General features: G+C 42.9%; 1 protein-coding gene and 1 non-coding gene across 2 annotated transcripts; both read right to left on the bottom strand.

Annotated features, from left to right (window-relative positions):
* Window positions 1-6,852: 6,852 nt before the first annotated feature.
* Window positions 6,853-21,493, bottom strand: LOC115178759 (T-complex protein 1 subunit delta). Its single transcript, XM_029740049.1, has 13 exons — window positions 21,183-21,493; window positions 20,686-20,738; window positions 20,500-20,589; window positions 12,651-12,759; window positions 12,234-12,498; window positions 11,410-11,542; window positions 11,081-11,220; window positions 10,730-10,826; window positions 10,499-10,609; window positions 10,006-10,136; window positions 7,712-7,946; window positions 7,239-7,352; window positions 6,853-7,036 (listed from the first exon to the last, which is right to left on the bottom strand). Exons 1-13 carry the CDS (start codon window positions 21,292-21,294, stop codon window positions 7,022-7,024), a joined length of 1,605 nt encoding a protein of 534 aa, XP_029595909.1. The 5' UTR covers window positions 21,295-21,493; the 3' UTR covers window positions 6,853-7,021.
* LOC115179053 (small nucleolar RNA SNORA26) lies at window positions 9,773-9,890 on the bottom strand. Its single transcript, XR_003872816.1, has one exon. It is a non-coding gene; the product is annotated as a small nucleolar RNA SNORA26 (small nucleolar RNA).
* Window positions 21,494-21,511: the final 18 nt, after the last annotated feature.

The following is a 21,511-nucleotide window of genomic DNA, read 5'->3' as shown; positions in this document are numbered from 1 at the left end:
AACCTGTTTTGACCTGCAACCTGGAACGCGCCCGCGGGCTAGCAATGTCAGTCAAGCTCGCCAGCTGGTCCACGAGTTGCCGGAGCTCGTTCAGAGGTGTCGTTTAAAACTACGTTTATAATGTTTTTATTCATTTAAGAGCTGCAAATGCAAAGCTCACTTATTATTTATGAATTGCCATATGGCGGGAAAGGGAGGTCAGGTTGTCGGCCATGCTGGAAATGTTATTGTGTCATTGTCAATACAGTATCTACGCCACGATATGTAAACGTTGATTTTAACCTTATGGCCAACTAGTGGGTCAGGCGGCGCCCCACTGTCTAATTCATATTGCGTGATTTCTGATGATAGTTGTCGTTTATATCGACTGATTGCAATTGTAAGGGGTGACCTACTAGCTAGTGGAAGTGCCGGTGGTGATGCTGAACTGGCGAGATAAGCAGCGCTGCTTGCTAAGGCATCGCCATTAGGAGCAGTTCGCTTCTCGCTCCTCTCATCCGTTACCAGGGCTGGCCCTCCCATTAGGCGGTTGCCTTGCCCCCCCCATTAGGGGGTTGCCTTGCCCCCCCCCCATTAGGTGGTTGCGTTGCCCCCCCCCATTAGGCGGTTGCCTTGCCCCCCCCCATTAGGCGGTTGCCTTGCCCCCCCATTAGGCGGTTGCCTTGCCCCCCCCCATTAGGCGGTTGCGTTGCCCCCCCCATTAGGCGGTTGCCTTGCCCCCCCCATTAGGCGGTTGCCTTGCCACCAGCTGGTAGCGGTTGCTGCAGTTCCAGCCCCCACCCCATTCCTGTTTCTCGCGAAGTTCACTCCCAGTATCCTTGGTAGCAATGGTGATATGCGTGTGTTTTTACAGAATTATCCAATTGTGAAACATTGATAAAAATGAATCTGCCAATTAAACTATTGTATTTCAATGTTTGTGTGTGATGAAGAGGATTAGTGATTAAGGCAGTAGCCTAACCTAGCCTGATAATATTAGCTAGCTACAGTGGGGGGAAAAAGTATTTGATCCCCTGCTGATTTTGTACGTTTGCCCACTGACAAAGAAATGATCAGTCTATAAATTTAATGGTAGGTTTATTTGAACAGTGAGACACAGAATAACAACAAAAAAAATCCAGAAAAACTTGGTTGCAAAACCCTTGTTGGCAATCACAGAGGTCAGACGTTTCTTGTAGTTGGCCACCAGGCTTGCACACATCTCAGGAGGGATTTTGTCCCACTCCTATTTGCAGATCTTCTCCAAGTGAATTAAGGTTTCGAGGCTGACGTTTGGCAACTCGAACCTTCAGCTCCCTCCACAGATTTTCTATGGGATTAAGGTCTGGAGACCGGCTAGGCCACTCCAGGACCTTAATATGCATCTTCTTGAGCCACTCCTTTGTTGCCTTGGCCGTGTGTTTTGGGTCATTGTCATGCTGGAATACCCATTCACGACCCATTTTCAATGCCCTGGCTGAGGGAAGGAGGTTCTCACCCAAGATTTGACGGTACATGGCCCTGTGCATCGTCCCTTTGATGCGGTGAAGTTGTCCTGTCCCCTTAGCAGAAAAACACCCCCAAAGCATAATGTTTCCACCTCCATGTTTGATGGTGTTCTTGGGGTCATAGGCAGCATTCCTCCTCCTCCAAACACGGCGAGTTGAGTTGATGCCAAAGAGCTCCATTTTGGTCTCATCTGACCACAACACTTTCACCAGTTGTCCTCTGAATCATTCAGATGTTCATTGGCAAACTTCAGACGGGCAGGGGGACCTTGCGGGCGCTGCAGGATTTCAGTCCTTCACAGCGTAGTGTGTTACCAATTGTTTTCTTGGTGACTATGGTCCCAGCTGCTTTGAGATCATTGACAAGATCCTCCCGTGTAGTTCTGGGCTGATTCCTCACCGTTCTTATTAGAGGTCGACCGATTAATCGGAATGGCCGATTAATTAGGGCCGATTTCAAGTTTTCATAACAATCGGTATTTTTGGCCACCGATTTGCCGATGTATTTTTTTTTAAATTTTTTTACACCTTTATTTAACTAGGCAAGTCAGATTAAGAACACATTCTTATTTTCAATGACGGCCTAGGAACAGGGGTTAACTGCCTTGTTCAGGGGGGATTCGGGGATTCGTTTTTGCAACCTTCCGGTTACTAGTCCAACGCTCTAACCACCTGCCTTACATTGCACTCCACGAGGAGCCTGCATGGCAGGCTGACTACCTGTTACGCGAGGGCAGCAAGAAGCCAAGGTAAGTTGCTAGCTAGCATTAAACTTATCTTATAAAAAATTATCAATCTTAACATAATCACTAGTTAACTACACATGGTTGATGATATTACTAGTTTATCTAACGTGTCCTGCGTTGCATATAATCGATACAGTGCCTGTTAATTTATCATTGAATCACAGCCTACTTCGCCAAACGGGTGTTGATTTAACAAGCGCATTCACGGAAAAAGCACTGTCGTTGCACCAATGTACCTAACCATAAACATCAATGCTTTTCTTTAAAATCAATAAACAAGTATATATTTTATATATTTAGTTAATATTGCCTGCTAACATGAAATTGTGTGACATCTCTAGCGTTCATTGCACGCAGAGTCAGGGTATATGCAACAGTTTGGGCCGCCTGGCTCGTTGCGAACTAATTTGCCAGATTTTTACATAATTATGACATAACATTGAAGGTTGGGCAATGTAACAGGAATATTTAGACTTAGGGATGCCACCCGTTAGATTAAATACGGAATGGTTCCGTATTTCACTGAAAGAAAAAAACGTTTTGTTTTCGAGATGAGTTTCCGGATTCGACCATATTAATAACCTAAGGCTCGTATTTCTGTGTGTTTATTATATTATAATTAAGTCTATGATCTGATAGAGCAGTCTGACTGAGCGGTGGTAGGCACCAGCATGCTCGTGAGCATTCATTCAAAACAGCACTTCCGTGCGTTTTGCCAGCAGCCCTTCGCAATGCATTGCGCTGTTTATGACTTCAAGCCTATCAACTCCCAAGATTAGGCTGGTGTAACCGATGTGAAATGGCTAGCTAGTTAGCGGGTGTGCGCTAATAGCGTTTCAAACGTCACTCGCTCTGAGACTTGGAGTGGTTGTTCCCCTTGCTCTGCATGGGTAATGCTGCTTCGAGGGTGGCTGTTGTCGATGTGTTCCTGGTTCAAGCCCAGGTAGGAGCGAGGAAGCTATACTGTTACACTGGCAATACTAAAGTGCCTATAAGAACATCCAATAGTCAAAGGTATATGAAATACAAATCGTATAGAGAGAAATAGTCCTATAATTCCTATAATAACTATAACCTCAAACTTCTTACCTGGGATTATTGAAGACTCATGTTAAAAGGAACCACCAGCTTTCATATGTTCTCATGTTCTGAGCAAGGAAATTAAACGTTAGCTTTTTTACATGGCACATATTGCACTTTTACTTTCTTCTCCAACACTTAGTTTTTGCATTATTTAAACCAAATTGAACATGATTGAACATTGATGTATTATATTAAGTTAAAATAAGTGTTCATTCAGTATTGTTGTAATTGTCATTATTACAAATAAATAAGGGGGGGAAAAAATCGGCCGATTAATCGGCATCGATTTTTTTTGGTCCTCCAATAATCGGTATCGGCGTTGAAAAATCATAATCAGTCGACCTCTAGGTCTTATGATCATTGCAACTCCACAAGGTGAGATCTTGCATGGAGCCCCAGGCCGAGGGAGATTGACAGTTCTTTTGTGTTTCTTCCATTTGCGAATAATCTCACCAACTGTTGTCACCTTCTCACCAAGCTGCTTGGCGATGGTCTTGTAGCCCATTCCAGCCTTGTGTAGGTCTACAATCTTGTCCCTGACATCCTTGGAGAGCTCTTTGGTCTTGGCCATGGTGGAGAGTTTGGAATCTGACTGATTGATTGCTTCTGTGGACAGGTAGGTGTCTTTTATACAGGTAACAAACTGAGATTAGGAGCACTCCCTTTAAGAGTGTGCTCCTAATCTCAGCTCGTTACCTGTATAAAAGATGCCAGAAATCTTTCTGATTGAGAGGGGGTCAAATACTTATTTCCCTGTTAAAATGCAAATCAATTTCTAACATTTTTGACATGCGTTTTTCTTGATATTTTTGTTATTCTGTCTCTCACTGTTCAAATAAATCTACCATTAAAATTATAGACTGATCATTTCTTTGTCAGTGGGAAAACGTACAAAATCAGCAGGGGATCAAATACTTTTTTCCCCTCACTGTACTAGTGGAAATAATTTCAGATAAAAGTAAGCTACAGATTCTAAGAGGTAAAAACTATCAGGAAGCGAATATATATTTTTAAAAACTCCTTAGAAAAGAGGCACAATCTCTAAGCCAAAGAGATTTGCTGCTGAAGTGTTTCAAAATATATGATGTACCAAAATATATGAATGGATCTTTACGGGATATGTTATGGCAGGCTGGGCCACCTCAGGATTAGGAGGGGAATTTCCCAAGAGATGAGAGGCACTAAGATTTTTTGGTGGCCCACTACAATAGGAGGATGGGGAACGGGGAGAGAGTGGTGATACCATGGCTCGTTTATTCCAAGCAAAACGATGCCGCCTTCTGTTTTAGCTGCAAATCTTTTTCACACCAGGGCAAATTTGCGCTGGTCAGGGATGGAACCAGGGACTGGAAGAATCTGTGCCACCTCATCAGTTCGCATGAGAAGTCGCATGACCGCCTAGAGTTTCCAGAGGTGGAAGGAACTGCAGATCAGGCCGGTGTCCAAGCAAACTATCGATGCCCAAGCCCAACGGGCTATTGACGGAGATACTCTCCATTGGCAGCAGGTGCTGCAGAAGCTCATAGCTGTTAATAACCACCCAGAATATTGCGCTACGTGGGACCACGGACAGGCTGAATGAGCCAAATAATGGGAACTTACTGAAGTTTGTGGAAATGCTGGGTATCTTTGATTTGATTTCAGGACCGTGGACAGAAAACATCGCTGACTGCAATGCAGCACCACAGCAGAGGAGAGGCCACGAAATGAAGAAATGCTGAAAATGATGTTGGACAATCAAATTTGATATGTAAATAAACAAAATTCGTTAAGGTTGGGTCATTGGCAGAAAACTTATTGCAAACTTATCCAGCAAAACGAGGCCCGCATTTATGAAAGCACTTGTTTCCAAAGCTCAAACGATCTCACTCTTTTTACAGTTCTACGGGAATATTAAATATGTTAAATATGTTAACGTGTTATTTCTATTGTAATTGTAACAATTGTGGGGTTGTGCCATGTGTCATTATTAGTAAGAGACTCTACTATAGACAGCTTGCTGCATAGTGATTGCAACATAGTAACTCTCCGATGCAGGGGTTTAAGTACAATTCCTTTCTGCCCAGTAAGGGACCTCCTGTATTTGCACGCGAGGTAACTTTTGAAAGTGCCAACCTTACATTCATAAGGATGTCTAAGATTAAATAATTTGCAAACAGCAATTTATTTTGTATTTTTTTATTTCACCTTTATTTAACTAGGCATGTCAGCATTCCAAACAAGACACTGGTTTGATGTTGGAGAAATATGTTAAGAATGCCTATTTATCTGTCCAGTCTTCCCTAGAACTTCTATTTTCATCACCCTCCTTTCTTTTGAGACGTTTCCAGTCCAACATTTTATTTTGATTGCAAGATGTTTTTCTCCACTCAACACACAAAAATAAACAGAGACATTGGTGATTTTATCAATGTAATCATATTAGGCCATGTTATTGACATTTAACTGATTATATAGCCTACTAACCAGATGTGTCAAAATGTTAAATTTGTAGTGTAGGCCTATGAATTGGGATGCTATTATGTGCTGTTCCTCTGACTTTTAGCTGAGAATTATTTATATTTTTAACTGGCCTTCTAGGCAAAGTTGCAAAGAAAAAGCTACGTCTTTGACTGGCCAATAAAAAAAATATATAAAAAAAAAAAAAAAAAAAAAAAAATGGGCAAAAGAACACCGACACTGGAGCTGTCTAGTAGGCCAGCATCCGGGAGTCGTCTCTTCACTGTTGACATTGAGACTGGTGTTTTGCGGGTACCATTTAATGAAGCTGCCAGTTGAGGACTTGTGAGGCGTCTGTTTCTCAAACTAGACACTGATGTACTTTTCCTCTTGCTCAGTTGTGCACCGGGGCCTCCCACTACTCTGTAAGAGCCAGTTTGCACTGTTCTGTGAAGGGAGTGGTACACAGCGCTGTACAAGATCTTCAGTTTCTTGGCAATTTCTCACATGGAATAGCCTTCATTTCTCAGATCAAGAATAGACTGACGTGTTTCAGAAGAAAGTTTTGTTTCTGGCCTTTTTTGAGCCTGTAATCGAACTCACAAATGCTGATGCTCCAGATACTAGTCTAAAGGATAGTTTTATTAATTCTTTAAATCTGCACAACATTTTTCAGCTGTGCTAACAAGGGTTTTCTAATGATCAATTAGCCTTTTAAAATGATGAACTTGGATTAGCTAACAAAGTGCCATTGGAACAGGAGTGATGGTTGCTGATAATGGGCCTCCCATAAGCCTATGTATATATTCAATTTATAAAAAGCTCTTTCCAGCTACAAGTCATTTACAATGACTATACTATTTTTGATCATTTTGATGTTATTTTAAAATGGACAAAAAATATTTTTATTTTCTTTCAAACAAGGTCATTTCTAAGTGACCCCAAACTTTTGAACGGTAGTGTATATGGGGAAAGTTGCCGTTAACACCATGCCGTTGGTGTCATGACACTAGCCTGAGATTTAAAGATGAACCGCTGGTCAGTGGGGTCGGTCGCTGAGGGAGCCCATGGAAGAAGTACACAACAAAAACAAGACATGGAGTGTCAAAAAACAACTGTTTTATTAAATTACAGAATGCGTCAACTACAGAGGACTTCTGGACATACGGGTCTTAGCAAGCTGCCGGTCCTATGACTCCTTGTGGCACAACCATGTGCAGTAACAGGCTGGGTTCTTGCTACATCGACAAATCTCCTCGTAACTCCTTATCGGGTGTTCACCTGCAAGAAAGGGGAACATCTTATTACCTTATAAGGACACAGTTTAAGTGAAAGGAGGGGGGCTTTCAATTATTAGAGCAATTTATATAGTGTTTTTTCTGCTGCTGTGTTCCATACTAAAATGGGTATACAAGATATAATGCAGGTTGAATGAGAGGGCAGATCTCCACTAGTGACACCAGAGGGTTGTCTGGTCTCTTACCACGTCGTCAATCTTGAGGATGCTGCGGACCGTCTCGGTGGCGAGGGTCAGAGCGCTGACAGACACCAGCAGAGGCTGCACCACCAGCTCCTCTAGAATGTTGGAGATACCGCCCTGAGAGAGGGAGAGGAATGGGGAAATGAGTCAATACCCTATTCCACAATAGACAATCGCATATCTGGTACGCAACTGCAGTAATGTAAATCTTAATGACAAGCTGTCAAAATTGAGTTTCTGTATCGAGCTGGTGAATGGCTGGGCCACAAGAGACTACAGTCAATGAATAGGCAAATAAGTTTACTGCGAGCACACCAGGACAATGAGGTGTTGTCAAGGCGTGACTCTAGCCTCACGAGACAGTCACATTTGTTCTAAATCTGAATGTTCAACATTGCATCCTGAGAACCAACTATGGCAGGGTGAAAATAAGCATAAAACCAAACAGAATCTAGGAGAGCGTGGCAGGGCCGTACCTTGCGGACATTGATCCCGGCAGTCTTCTCGCCTTGGGCGTGCCTATTGCGGAGCTCTGTGACAGTGGAGATGGGGTTGAGGCCGGCGTTCTCGGCCAGTGTGGACGGCACCACCTCCAGGGCGTCTGCGTAGGCCCTCACGCAGTAAGCCTCCATGCCTGGCAGCGTGCGGGAGTACTCAGCCAGACGCAGGGCCAGCTCGATCTCAGGGGCGCCGCCACCGGCGATCAGAGCCCTGAAAGGGAGAGAAAAGGCATCAGTCAAGGGAAAGAGATTAAACAAAAATGACTTTTGCTCCATTCTGATGTTAAACTAGTGACAGCAAATATCAATTAGGCTGTAGTAGAGCTGGGCGATATGGACAAAAATCCATATTGCAATAAATTGACTTAATATGCTAACAATAAATGTACAACATTATGTGAACCACAGTTTGTATTACCCCTATAAAACGGATAGTTTAAACGTTGTAGCATTTTTGGTTTATCATCCCAGCTCTAGGCTATAGTGCTAACATATCCTACATTTTCAGATAGGTGCAGATTGAGTGAAGGATACGAGCATTGAGATGACCCCCACGAATATATAGAACCGTTCAAAAGTTTAAACACTTACTCATTTGAGAGTTAGTTTTACTATTTTCTACATTGTAGAATACTGAAGATATCAAAACTATGAAATAACACATATGGAATCATGTAGTAACCAAAATAGTGAATCAAATGGAAGTGTGTTGGGTCATTGTCCTGTTGAAAAACAAATGATAGTCCCACTAAGCCCAAACCAGATGGGATGGCGTAACGCTGCAGAATGCTGTGGTAGCCACGCTGGTGAAGTGTTCTAAATAAAATCACTGAGTGTCACCTGCAAAGCACCCCAACACCACCTCCATGCTTCACAGTGGGAACCACACATGCGGAGATCATCCGTTCACCTATTCTGCGTCTCACAAAGACACGGCGGTTGGAACCAAAAACCTAAAATTTGGACTCAGACCAAAGGACAGATTTCCACCGGTCTAACGTCCATTGCTCGTGTTTCTTGGCCCAAGCAAGTCTCTTCTTATTGATGTCCTTTAGTAGTGATTTCTTTGCAGCAATTCTATGATGGCCTGATTCACAGTCTCCTCTGAACAGTTGATGTTGAGATGTCTGTTACTTGAACTCTGAAGCATTTTTTTGGGCTGCAATTTCTGAGGCTGGTAACGCTAATGAACTTATCCTCTGCAGCAGATAACTCTGGGTCTTCCTTTCCTGTGGCGGTACTCATGAGAGCCAGTTTCATTATAGCGCTTGATGGTTTTTGCGACCGCACTTGAAACGTTCAAAGTTCTTGAAATGTTCTACATTGACTGACCTTAAAGTAAATGGTGGACTGTCGTCTCTTTGCTTATTTGAGCTGTTCTTGCCATAATATGGAGTAATATGGTATTTTTTCTTCTGTATACCACCCCTACCTTGTCACAACACAACTGATTGGCTCAAACGCATTAAAGGAAAGAAATTCCACAAATTAACTTTTAAACAAGGCACACCTGTTAATTGAAATGCATTCCAGGTGACTACCTCATGAAACTGGTTGAGAGAATCCCAAGAGTGTGCAAAGCTGTCAAGGCAAAGGGTGGCTACTTTGTTAAACAAAACAAAAAATTATATTAAGATGTACTTTCTTGGTTACTAGATGATTCCATGTGTTATTTCATAGTAGAATAATAGTGACGACATCAACCATGTAAAAAATTGTAAAAATAAATAACCCTTGAATGAGTCCAAACTTCTGAATGGTACTGTACATAAGTTACCCAAACAAGGAATTTAATGACTGCATAGAAAATAGTTTATTGGAAATGACTGGTAAGCTGGTAGATACTTTGGTGCCCCCCTCCCCTCCTGTTATATAAGGCGGCATTTTAGATCTGACAAAATGGTTGATATCAAAACAGAAATATCAATGTTCGGTTTCAAGATCTATTGGGATCACAAGGTCTGTTAAGCTGTTTAAAAAGGACAAAGTGCACATCCATCACAGCCATTTTAGGTGTAGTTGCAGTCCTTCAGAGTAGTATGTTCCTCTCAACAGGTCCAGAGCCAGGGATGAAGTCCCTGGCCCAGGTTGAAGAGAGGGTTGCTCTGTCCCCCGGAAATGGCCACTTGTGACACGGACAGCAACGAGTGGGCAAAGCTTAGAGGGACTTGTGCTTACTTTTCTATGTAATTATTCCACATCGTCACTGCATGCATCTACAGAGGCTATTGTTGCTCAGACAGCTGACCAGAGTGGCTGCAGTACCATACCTCTTCTTCACCAGACAGCGGATGACACACAGAGCGTCGTGGATGGAGCGCTCCGCCTCCTCGATCACCAGCTTGTTGGATCCGCGCACCACGATGCTCACCGTCTTACCGGGGCTGGTGCAGCCTGTGATCTATGGAGAGGAACAGGCCAGAGAGAAACAGCATTAATTGACTTTCAATGGGAAATGGCAATCAGACGCATGCCAAAGTCATCTTAGAATAAGCTTTTCTAAAACATTCAAAACGATATTACAATTAACATTTACAGCAAAGAACTTTACATTTTTCATTCATGGAGGTTGGAATACACATAGGCTACATGCAATGCCTAAAATCGTCACCGTTTTCAATGACCACTTAACACATTCCAAGGGTATTATCATTAGAATAAGTATTTTCTTGCATAGATGTGATGGCAGCAAGAAAGCAGTCTCGTATCCAAGCCTGGGAGAGATTGAGCCAGATTAAGATTAGTTTAAGTGAATTAGCATACCTTGACCAGCTTGCCAGAGCCATCCAGGCTGACCTCCTCTGCCAGCTCGGCGGTGCCCATCATCTCGGGAAGGAACTGATCAATGTGGGCAATGGGCTTGGTGCCAATGGTCTGTAGGGGTGCAAGGTGGGGGACAAAGTGAATTCAGATTCAAAAGTCAGCCTTTGGCTGTAACAGGATACCATGAACTACAAAGTAAAGACCAATTATGTTCTTTTGTGTTTTTTAAACCTTGCAGATGAATTCAATGTCCTCCCTCTCGATCTCCTTCACCACCATGATCTTCATCTTGTTCAGGAAGTGGAGGGCCAAATCGCTCAGAGCATCTCTGAAAGAAGTACGGAACAATTTTTTAAACCATGTCATCCAGTGATCAAGATAGCATGCAGACAGGAGGACCACCTATGGGAAGAGTATAATATACAGAGGAACCCATGGTAACAGTGCTAATACTTGGCTTTCTGACTACACTCATAAATACATTTCTAGACATTGTGAGAGCAATTAGACAAAGTGATTCGATGACATTATGGTGATGATGTAACGCAATGCCATGATAGTGATAATGCCGTCGGGTTTTACCTGAGGATGGACTTCTGGATGAGCAGGACGTTGCAGCCAGCCTTCTTGATCTGTTTGACCAGGTTGAGGATGTAGGCGCGCTCCTCGCGCAGCACACGGTCCATCTGGGCATAGTCCGACACCACTATCTGGTTGTCCATCTGGATTACGACATGAGGGACAAAAAATTATGAGACAGAATAACAAAACAATTGTAAGAGAATGTGAAGATTGAGGGGTAAGAAGGGTAACAGATAAAATACTAGTCGTCCAACATAACGTCACAGACATTGACGAACATGGAAACCAATTTCACCGAGACAAACAGTCAGCGATTGTGATGGACTTACGTCAGTTTTCGGCGGGGACAAGCAGAACTGGATGAGGGCGATCTTGGCCTTCTCCACACGGGACACGCTGGAGTTGACCACCTTCTGGGTCAGCACCAGGCCATCCACCAGCTCACAGTCATCAATGGTCCCTCTGCAGAGAAACGCACAGGTCATTATGGGTAGAACATCTAAGGGCAGTAGTTTCTACCTGGCTGATTCCAAACAAAGGTTCTTGACCATAAGGCAAAATAAAAAAAAATTAAGAAAAAAACTGCAATCATTTGCATTGTCGATTAAGATCAGTTTAATGTGTGTCCATCCATGCACAAGAATAAACACTCAAGTAGGACATCAGTATGGTTTTGTTGCTGATTACACAATTACGTTTGTTGCATTAGCTTGTCAGAAGGTGACTGGCAGGGAAAGCAAAGTGGAGCCATTCTGCTAATTGACCGCCTGAGATTGATCTGGCACATCAGACATGTCCACGTCCCCACAGAGAGAGAACTGGGGAGTGAAAATGTGCCTATCCAAACTGACTTTCAACTGTATGAAGCTGTCAAAAGCCTTAGGAAAGGTATGGTATTAGTACGACACTGATCCTACATTAGCAGCCTACGGTCTACTGCTGGATCATGTTCATTACGCACCTAATGGCAGAAAAGGAACTGTTTTAACATTTCCTGTTGCGTGCCCTAATGAACATGACCCAGAAGTCAAAACGTCAAACAACCCTGTTTGTAATCCTAACATTTTAGTCCTTTAGCAGATGTTCCTATCCAGAACAATTTACAGTACTGAGTGCATGATCTGGACCCACCAGCCTTCCCCTCCCTCCTCACCCCAGCTTCTTGACAATGTGGATATCGTGCAGGTCCACGCCGGTGGCGGTGGCCGGGTCGATGACGCGCATCACGGCGTCCACGCTCATGGGCGCTAGCAGGCTGGAGTACTGCGACACCACCTTGGAGCACAGAGAGGTGGTGGCGCTGTTCAGCAGTGTCTCGCGGTCGCTCAGGAGCACCGGCTGGCTCATGCCCGTCAGCACCTCGACGCCCTTGTCCACCGCCTTCTGGAACGACTCAGAGATAGTGGTGGGGTGGATACCTGGTTGACAAGCAGAGGACAGGCAGTTAGTATTAAAGCTTTAGGAAGCAGGGACTCAGAACAGATTCTGGTCTAGGAGTTCATGTAATCCAGTGGTCAGCAAGCCTGGTCCTGGAGATCATCAACGATGCCATTGGTACCACGTCACTTACCCTTCTGAAGCAACTTGCCGCATGCGTCAAGCAGGGCACCAGCAATCACCACCACCGAGGTTGTGCCGTCACCAGCCTCAATATCCTGTGCTTTGGACAGCTCCACCATCTGAAAGACAAACAGGCAAAACACAGCGTCAAACTCCTGACATTGGTGATCTCTTAAAGGGACAGAAGCTAGAGAGGAAAGTCCCAAAGGTGCCTTTCAGAAATAACCTTTAAGAAATGTTGAATTATAGCTCAAATGACAGTCCCTTGCCGGATGTTCAAATCAAATTTTATTGGTCACATAAAACACATTGCGAGTGTAGCGAAATGCTTGTGTTCCTAGCGCCAACAGTGCTGTAGTATCTAACAATTCACACAAATCTTAAAAGTAAAAACGGAATTAATATATATAAATATTAGGACGAGCAATGTCGGAGTGGCATTGACTAAAACACAGAATGCATACGAAATGAGTAAAGCAGTATGTAAACATTAGTGACTAGTGCACTGCAGTATTTTCTCTCCTGTGTGTTACTTCAAACATTTCGCTACAACATCTGTATGTGACCAAAACCAATTTGATTATTAAAGTGGCTAGTGATTCCATGTCTACAGTGCATTCGAGAAATATTCAGACTAGTGATGCACTTAATTTTAGTGCCCTTTAAGGCATTCTAGTACAGTTACACGGACGGACGGACGCAGCGGTCTAACACGGAACCCAAACCGGCTGCGCGCGTGTGCCATCGGGCATACATTTATTTTGTCCCACTCCACCAAACGCAGGTTAAAATATCAAAACAAACTCTGAACCAATGACATTAATTTGGGGACAGGTCGAAAAGCATTAAACATGTATGGCAATTTAGCTTGCACTTGCTAGCTAATGTGTCCTATTTAGCTAGCTTGCTGTTGCTAGCTAATTTGTCCTGGGATAAACATTGAGTTGTTATTTAATTGAAATGCACAAGGTCCTCTACTCCAACAATTAATCCACATATAAAACGGTCAACTGAATCGTTTCTGGTCATCTCTCCTCCTTCCAGGCTTTTTCATCTTTGAGCTTATATGGTGATTGGCATCTACACTCATAGTATTACCACGACGACCGGCAAAACAGTTTGTCTTTCAATCACCCACGTGGGTATAACTAATGAGGAGATGGCACGTGGGTACCTGCTTCTATAAACCAATGAGATGGGAGAGGCAGTGCGATCTGCGTCAGAAATAGGAATGACTTCTATTTTATCCCTTGGCAACGCCGACGCTCGTTGGTGCGCGCGAGCAGTGTGGGTGCAATAATTGAATAACATATTCCTCAATTTATTTTGCAACGCTCGTACACGCGACGCAAGCGGTGTAGTCAGGGTATAGAAGGCACTGCATCCAGGCTGTATCACATCCGGCCGTGATTGGGAGTCCCATAGCGCGGGGCACAATTGGCCAAGCGTCGTCCGGGTTTGGCAGTCATAAATAAGAATTTGTTCTAAACTGACTTCCCAGTTAAATAAAAGGTCACACACACAAAAAAAAAGTTATTTTGTTGGCATTTACGTAGGTCCCCATTACCACTAAAACAGATTTCTTTCACTTACTGGCCGTTTCGTTGTTCAGCCGTTTCATTCTCAACCAGGATTTCTACGGAACGTCGTTTGGGTCAATGCGTGTCAAACAAGATAATATTTAACGTGTCAAATAACACTAATTGACATGTCAAATAAGCTTGTTGAGCAATCAGGACCTGAATATGACTGCATGTCACAATTTAAAGCATACATTGTTTTTTATGTAGTAAATACACCATCACTCGCATTTCATGCGTCACAGCAATTCATCGATACGTATGCCATGATGCTGGTGAAGTTGTCTCGCGCACCTACAGTGCTGGTCATAACAAAAAAAAGAAAAAAAGAAGCTAGCTAGCTCATGGATGCAAACAACGTTCTTCCCCAAAAACATAGCAAAACGACATGGTTTGTCGCTATAGTTAGCTAGCTATCTAAAAAGAACACTAATTTATAAAGACAGTTCTTAATTAATGATGATCGGACCCATCTATGTGAAGCTAGCCACAATAAGGATTAGCAACAAGTGGACTTTGTGGTTAGCCTTCAAAATAAAAGTATGGCATAACTATATTTGCATCACTGTCAAATCCAAGATGGTAGCCAATCAGTCTGTCCATTTGTATGTCTGATCCTTGAGAGGAGTTACATTAATGACCCTGATCACAGAAGCAAATAATTTTGATGTGAAGGTGGATGCTGTATATAACAACTATTATTTTTAGATCTCAGTCTATTTTACTTGTACAAAGATGTCGGATTGAGAAGGCCTTTATTTTTTTCTACACCTTTCTGGATTTGGAGCTCGCCGAGTCAGGAGCGTATGTCTGCACGCAAGGCCTGCTACGCGAGCACAGGTGCACACTGAAGGCTAGGACCGGAGAAGCGGCTATTGAATTGGAAAACCTAATGCACCGTGGGAAAACCTACGTTGTTCTACACAACGTCTACGGGTCGTTGCACAGCTGTGCTGAAATACCTCTAAAACCGGCATTGTATCTGTTACTGTGCCTGCTCTTCACTCAATGCCATCCTGGATTAAATAGGCTGAATGAATTAAAGCCGCCTTATGCCCTACAATTTGCAAACACTCCGAGACCATCATGGCAATACCACCAGGAACTCGTCTCTCTGCAATTACATTTGTACACCTCTCAAACGCAACTGGACCTACACTTGATGGCATACTTCCAAAATCTCAAACTATTGAATGACTTTTTTCTGTGTCGAAAGACTTGTTAGTTTTATTAACTGACATTGGTGCTGGCTCCACCAAGTCCTCACGCATTGAGCAACACATATATTGTTATGCTTTTATTGTTGATCTCTGGTAATGTGCGCCCAATCCCTGGGCCGGTAGATACCATGCAATCTCTACCGACTCATGATTTTAAAAACAGAGCAGGTTTTGGCCTCTCGCATGTTAATGTCAGAAGACTATTTCCCAAAATAGACATGATTAGAATATGGGCCAAAAGGACAAATGCAGACGGAATGGTTTTATCAGAAACTTGGCTAAAGAAATCTGTGTTAAATAACTTGATTTCTATCGATGGGTACATGGTTTTTAGAACGGATCGGATGAGTAGAGGAGGAGGGGTTGCAAGTTATGTGATATCCGAGTTTAACACCTCTGAAATTCCCCTTGATTACCAAAGCCAAACACTTTGAATGGCTTGCGGTTAAAGTGACCTTATAAGGACTCCCATATCACTGTAGTCGGCTGTGACAGACAGCCCTTGGCGTCGGGGGACGCACTTAACTCTGATGTCCTGCACAAGCTAAATGACTCTGAATGCAATATTTTAGGAGATTTGAACTGGGACATGCTTACATCTGTATCAGACTCTTACAATAACTGACTCTGAATATCGCTCAATTAAATGTGCCTACAAGACCGAATCCCAGAGCACCTAACAAATCAACGCCATTGGACATTCTAACAAATACCCCTCACAAATGCACAACGACTGGGATTTCAGTAATCACTACGCAATTACTTGTGTTGGAAATACAGACAACAAAAAAAGGACCAAAGCAAAACCCGTAAAAAAAAAAAAATTAAGACATTTTAGACAGTTTGATGAGCAAGCGTTCTTACATGATCTATATCATACTGTCAATATTAAGTCTGATTCCCGATGTTGACACTGCCTGGAACTATTTTTATATATTAGTCGATTTGTGATAAGCATGCCCCTGTGAAGACATTAAGAATCAGTGGAAGGGACAAGCCCTGGTTTTCAGATAACTTGGCAGAATTAATTAGAAAGAGAAATCTCTTGGGCTCAAGCTAAACATATAAATGTTCCTGTTGACTGGGCCTCCTTCAGAGCACTAAGAAACAAATGCACAGGATTGATCAGGAAGTCCAAATCAGGTGACTATTTAAATGCAGTCACAGAGAACCTAAACAACCCTACCAAGTTCTGGAAGCTAATCAAATCAGTGGCAGGTTGTAATGTATCCTCTGGCCTTCCTGACCATTTAATGATGGATTCTAATGAAGTGGATAAAGCCCATATTGTAGGGATTTTTAACAAGCACTTCATATCGGCTGGTTCAGTTTTTGATAATGGTGGGGCCCAGGCCTCGAATGTAAACTCTGTTACAGTCAACTATGATATAGGCCCTCGTGAACCATTTTAACTTTGAGCCTGTTTCTTATACTACGGTCTATAAAGCACTAAAGGCTATAGACACTAAAAAGTCTGCAGGTCCAGACAACCTGGACCCCTATCTCTTAAAGATAGCAGCTGGTATTACTATTGAACCTGTGGCTCACCTTTTCAACTTGTCTCTTGACCAATTCCATACCCAGCATTTGGAAATCAGCTTATGTCCTCCCACTGCTAAAGGGTGGAGATCCCTCAGATGCTAATAACTATCGTCCTCTCTCTCTAAACTCCCTATCATGGCCAAAGTCTATGAATCCCTAGTGAACTCAATTAAACTTCTTAATTGAAAAGAACATACTGAGCAGGGTTCAGTCTGGCTTTAGATCGGGGCACAGCACCACAACTGCAGCTATGGCAGTGGAAAATTACATCATTAATGCACTTGATAAAAAGCAACATTATGCTGCTCTGTTAGATAATAATCCACGAAGGCCTTCGATTCAGTTGACAATGAATTGTTGCTAGCTAGACTCAAACATTGGTCTCAGTGAAGGGGCAGTAAATTGGTTTAGGAACCATCTTTCTGACAGAACACAATGGGAATATACTGACAATCACAAGTTCAGCTTTCTGGAGATTAATAGGAGGTGTGCCCCAGGGTTCCATTTAAGCTCCTGTGTTCTCAATTTTCATGAATGATTTGGGAAATGGGATGCAACCAGCAAAGTCACATCTATATGCAGATGATAGTCATACACTACCGTTCAAAAGTCTGGGGTCACTTAGAAATGTCCTTGTTTTTGAAAGAGGCAATTTTTTTTGGCCATTAAAATATAAAATTGATCAGAAACAGTGTAGACATTGTTAAAGTTGTAAATGACTTGTAGCTGGAAACGGCTGATTTTTAATGGAATATCTACATAGGCGTAGAGAGGCCCATTATCAGCAACCATCACTCCTGTGTTCCAATGGCACGTTGTGTTAGCTAATCCAAGTTGATCAATTTATAAAGGCTAATTGATCATTAAACCTTTTTGCAATTATGTTAGCACAGCTGAAAACTGTTGTGCTAATTAAATAAGCAATACAACTGGCCTTAGACAAGTTGAGTATCTGGATAATTTTTTTTGGAAAGCAAACCGCAAATTCCACTATTGTGCCTAATCCTTGTGGCTAGCTTCACAACACATAACCCGGTCTGGTCGAGCCTCACTAGCCAGATGAAGCTAGCTGGCTGCTAATAATGTTAGCAATGGGTAACAGGGTTAAGTAGCTGGCTTGCTATTTATTTTCAATGAAGTGAAGTTCAATTTCAATAGGTGAACAACAAGTAGCAACCTAGCTAATATTTACAAGGATTTCTAAATCATTGATAAGAATAAATGAAAATTAATGCAGTTCCTACTGGTCATTGTTTTCAGGCTGGTTGTATGGGTGCTTGCTAGGTAACAAGCTAAAGCTAATTACTCCAGAAGTTGCGGTCAAACAAACAATGCTTTATTACCAACGCGGTATTGTAAACATCGTTTGTGGCCGGTGTTTGCAGACTTTTGTACAGCTTTGACAGTGCTACTGTATATTTTTTTTACACGCAAAGACCCAAACGGCATCCATAGTATGCATGTCGTGAAGCTAATAGCAGTGACGCTATTACTGTGTAACTCCGGTAGGGCAACATCTGAAAAACAGCGCACTTAGTGTGTACCGGTGCTTGACCAGTCGGTGAAAGCCAACATCACCCACGACAGAACGGTTGATTGTCAAGGGAAATTAATTCCATTATCTTGGCTTTAATGGATTTTACCTTTTGAGTTGTCTTGCTGAAATGTTCTTTCGCTTTCAAATGACTGCTTGACTGCTCGAGCCACACAGCAGACATTGTGGGCTAGTTTAGGAATGCTGTGTTGTACGTACAGCGCAAAATTTTCGTGGCGTCATTACATCATAGGTATGCATGACAGCTTTGACATCGGTTTTGCACATCGGCGTTAAACTAGATATCGTCCGATACCGATGTTGGTATTTAACTAATATCGTCCGATTCAGATATGTATCGGATTCAAACCCCTTAACCTTTTCCACAATTTGACAAGTTACAATTTATTAAGGCGTTTTCCCTATCAAATCTATACACAATACCCCATAATGACAATGCAAAAACATAAATTGTTGCAAATGTATTACAAATAAACTGAAATATGACATTTACATAAGTAGTCAAACCATTTTACTCAGTACTTTGTTGAAGCATCTTTGGCAGCGATTAGCCTCGAGTATGACGCTACAGACTTAGGACACCTGTATTTGGTGAGTTTCTCCCATTCTTCTCTGCAGATCCTCTCAATATCTGTCATCTTGAATGGGGAGCGTTGCTGCACAGCCATTTTCAGATCTCTCCAGAGAAGTTAGATCGGGTTCAAGTCCAGGCTCTGGCTGGGCCACTCAAGGACATTCAGAGACTTGTCCCGAAGCCACTCCTGCGTTGTCTTGGCTGTGTGCTTAGGGTCGTTGTCCTGTTGGAAGGTGAACCATCGCCCCAGTCTGAGGTCCTGAGTGCTCTGGAGTACGTTTTCATCAAGGATCTCTGTACTTTGCTCTGTTCATCTTTGCCTCCCAGTCCCTGCCACTGAAAAACATGCCCATAGCATGATGCTGTCACAGTTTCCTCTAGACGTGACACTTGGCATTTGGGCCAAAGAGTTCAATCTTGGTTTCATCAGACCAGAGAATCTTGTTTCTCATGGTCTGAGTCTTTAGGTGCCTTCTGGACAACTCTAAGCGGGTTGTCATGTGCCTTTTACTGAGAAGTGGCTTCCGTCTGGCCACTATAATAAAGGCCTGATTGGTGGAGTGCTGCAGAGATGGTTGTCCTTCTGGGAGGTTCTCCCATCTCCACAGAGGAACTATAGAGCTCTGTCAGAGTGACCATTGGGTTCTTTGTCACCTCCCTGACAAAGGCCCTTCTCCCCCAATTGCTCAGTTTGGCCAGGAACCCAGTTCTAGGAAGAGTCTTGGTGGTGCCAAACTTCTTCCATTTAAGAATGATGGAGGCCACTGTGTTCTCGGGAACCTTCAATGCTGCAGAATGTGTTGGTACCTTTCCCCATATCTGTGTCTCGACACAATTCCTTCGACCTCACGGCTTGGTTTTTGCTTGGACATGCACTGTCAACTGTGGGACCTTATATAGACAGGTGTGTGCTTTTCCAAATCATGTCCAATGAATTTAATTTACAACAGGTGGACTTTAAGTTGTAGAAACATCTCATGGATGATCAAAGGAAACAGAATGCACCTGAAATTAATTTGGAGTATCATAGAAAAGGGTCTGAGTAAGGTATCAGTTTATTTTTTATACATTTGCAGACATTTCTAAAAACCTGTTTTCGCTTTGTCATTATATGGGGAATTGTGTGTAGTCTGCTGAAAACAAATATATTTAATAAATTATAGAATAAGGCTGTAACATAACAAAATGTGGAAAAAGTCAAATGGTCTGAATACTTTCTTAAGGCACTGTATGTATATAGAGCAGCAGCCTCTAAGGTGCAGGGTTGAGTAACCGGCTAGTGATGGCTAGAGCAGTAATGCAAATAAAATTGACACAGAGGCCCAACAATTGTAGAGGACAGCACAGAAACTTGAACATATCCCCAGCTCCTTTCTCTTGAACCTTACCATCTTGGCTGCAGGGTGCAGCACCTGCATCTGTTTCAGGATGGTGGCCCCGTCGTTGGTGATGGTCACGTCACCCTTCCCATCCTGAATCTGTAAGAATCAATTCCTCTTTTAGTTACAGACAAAAATGACCAAACCTTGAGAGATGGTGTTGAGAAGTTGATGTAAATGGTTACATTTAATTACCATTTTGTCCATGCCCTTAGGGCCAAGGCTGGTTCTGATGCATTCAGCGACAGCTGTCAACCCCCAAAAAAGTGTTACTTTCACAAAGACCTACCCATCTAACAGTAGGATACATTCTATAGACAATGTTTACTGCTTGACTAGAGGCAGACAAGCGCACACATGCATGTTCATGACAGTTCATTTGGTCAATTCTTGGTCACTAGTTAGCTAGTGCACTAATGTCAATCACAATAGTGTTTGGGGCTGCATGAACGGTGTAAAGAATAATGATTTGCTCTGTAACAGATTCTTGTGGAGTCATGCTAGCTAACTGGGTACCAACTTGTGGCTAACGGTTACACTGCCCATACTGAGCCAGCAGTAGCATCCATTCATTAGCAAAGGGAGTGTCGCAGCAGCTGATGCTATGGAAACTCACTGTAACAAACAACCGTCAGGGCCAGGGTCAGTTATTCGTCCAACAATGCAATACGAATGCTGTATTTGTAGTTTACCTTTTCCTGCGGAGATGTTACTGAACCGAATCTGTGCTGGCTTGTCACGGTCTACATATGCCCCTCGTCCTTTGTTTTTCATCCCACCATTTGGCATCTTTGGTGCAGCCATTGCTTATTTTCGTCGGAAGATTTTACTAAAATACTTATGATGGGGACAGCTGTACCCCAAAACACAGAAACTGCTGCTCGACTTCAGATGGGTTGAGATTCGGATTTATCTCCCGCTCTGACTAGAACCTTCCAGAGCCACCGGTTTCGACTCTTGTAGAAAAAGGACCCTTCTGTCAACTTCGACGGCGCCTTGATATGACGTTTTAGATGTCTAG

This window comes from Salmo trutta, chromosome 38 (genome assembly GCF_901001165.1).
Source record: "Salmo trutta chromosome 38, fSalTru1.1, whole genome shotgun sequence".
Lineage (NCBI taxonomy): Eukaryota > Metazoa > Chordata > Actinopteri > Salmoniformes > Salmonidae > Salmo > Salmo trutta.
The sequence above is the reverse complement of the archived record's forward strand: the minus strand, read 5'-3'. Positions and strand labels throughout refer to the sequence as shown.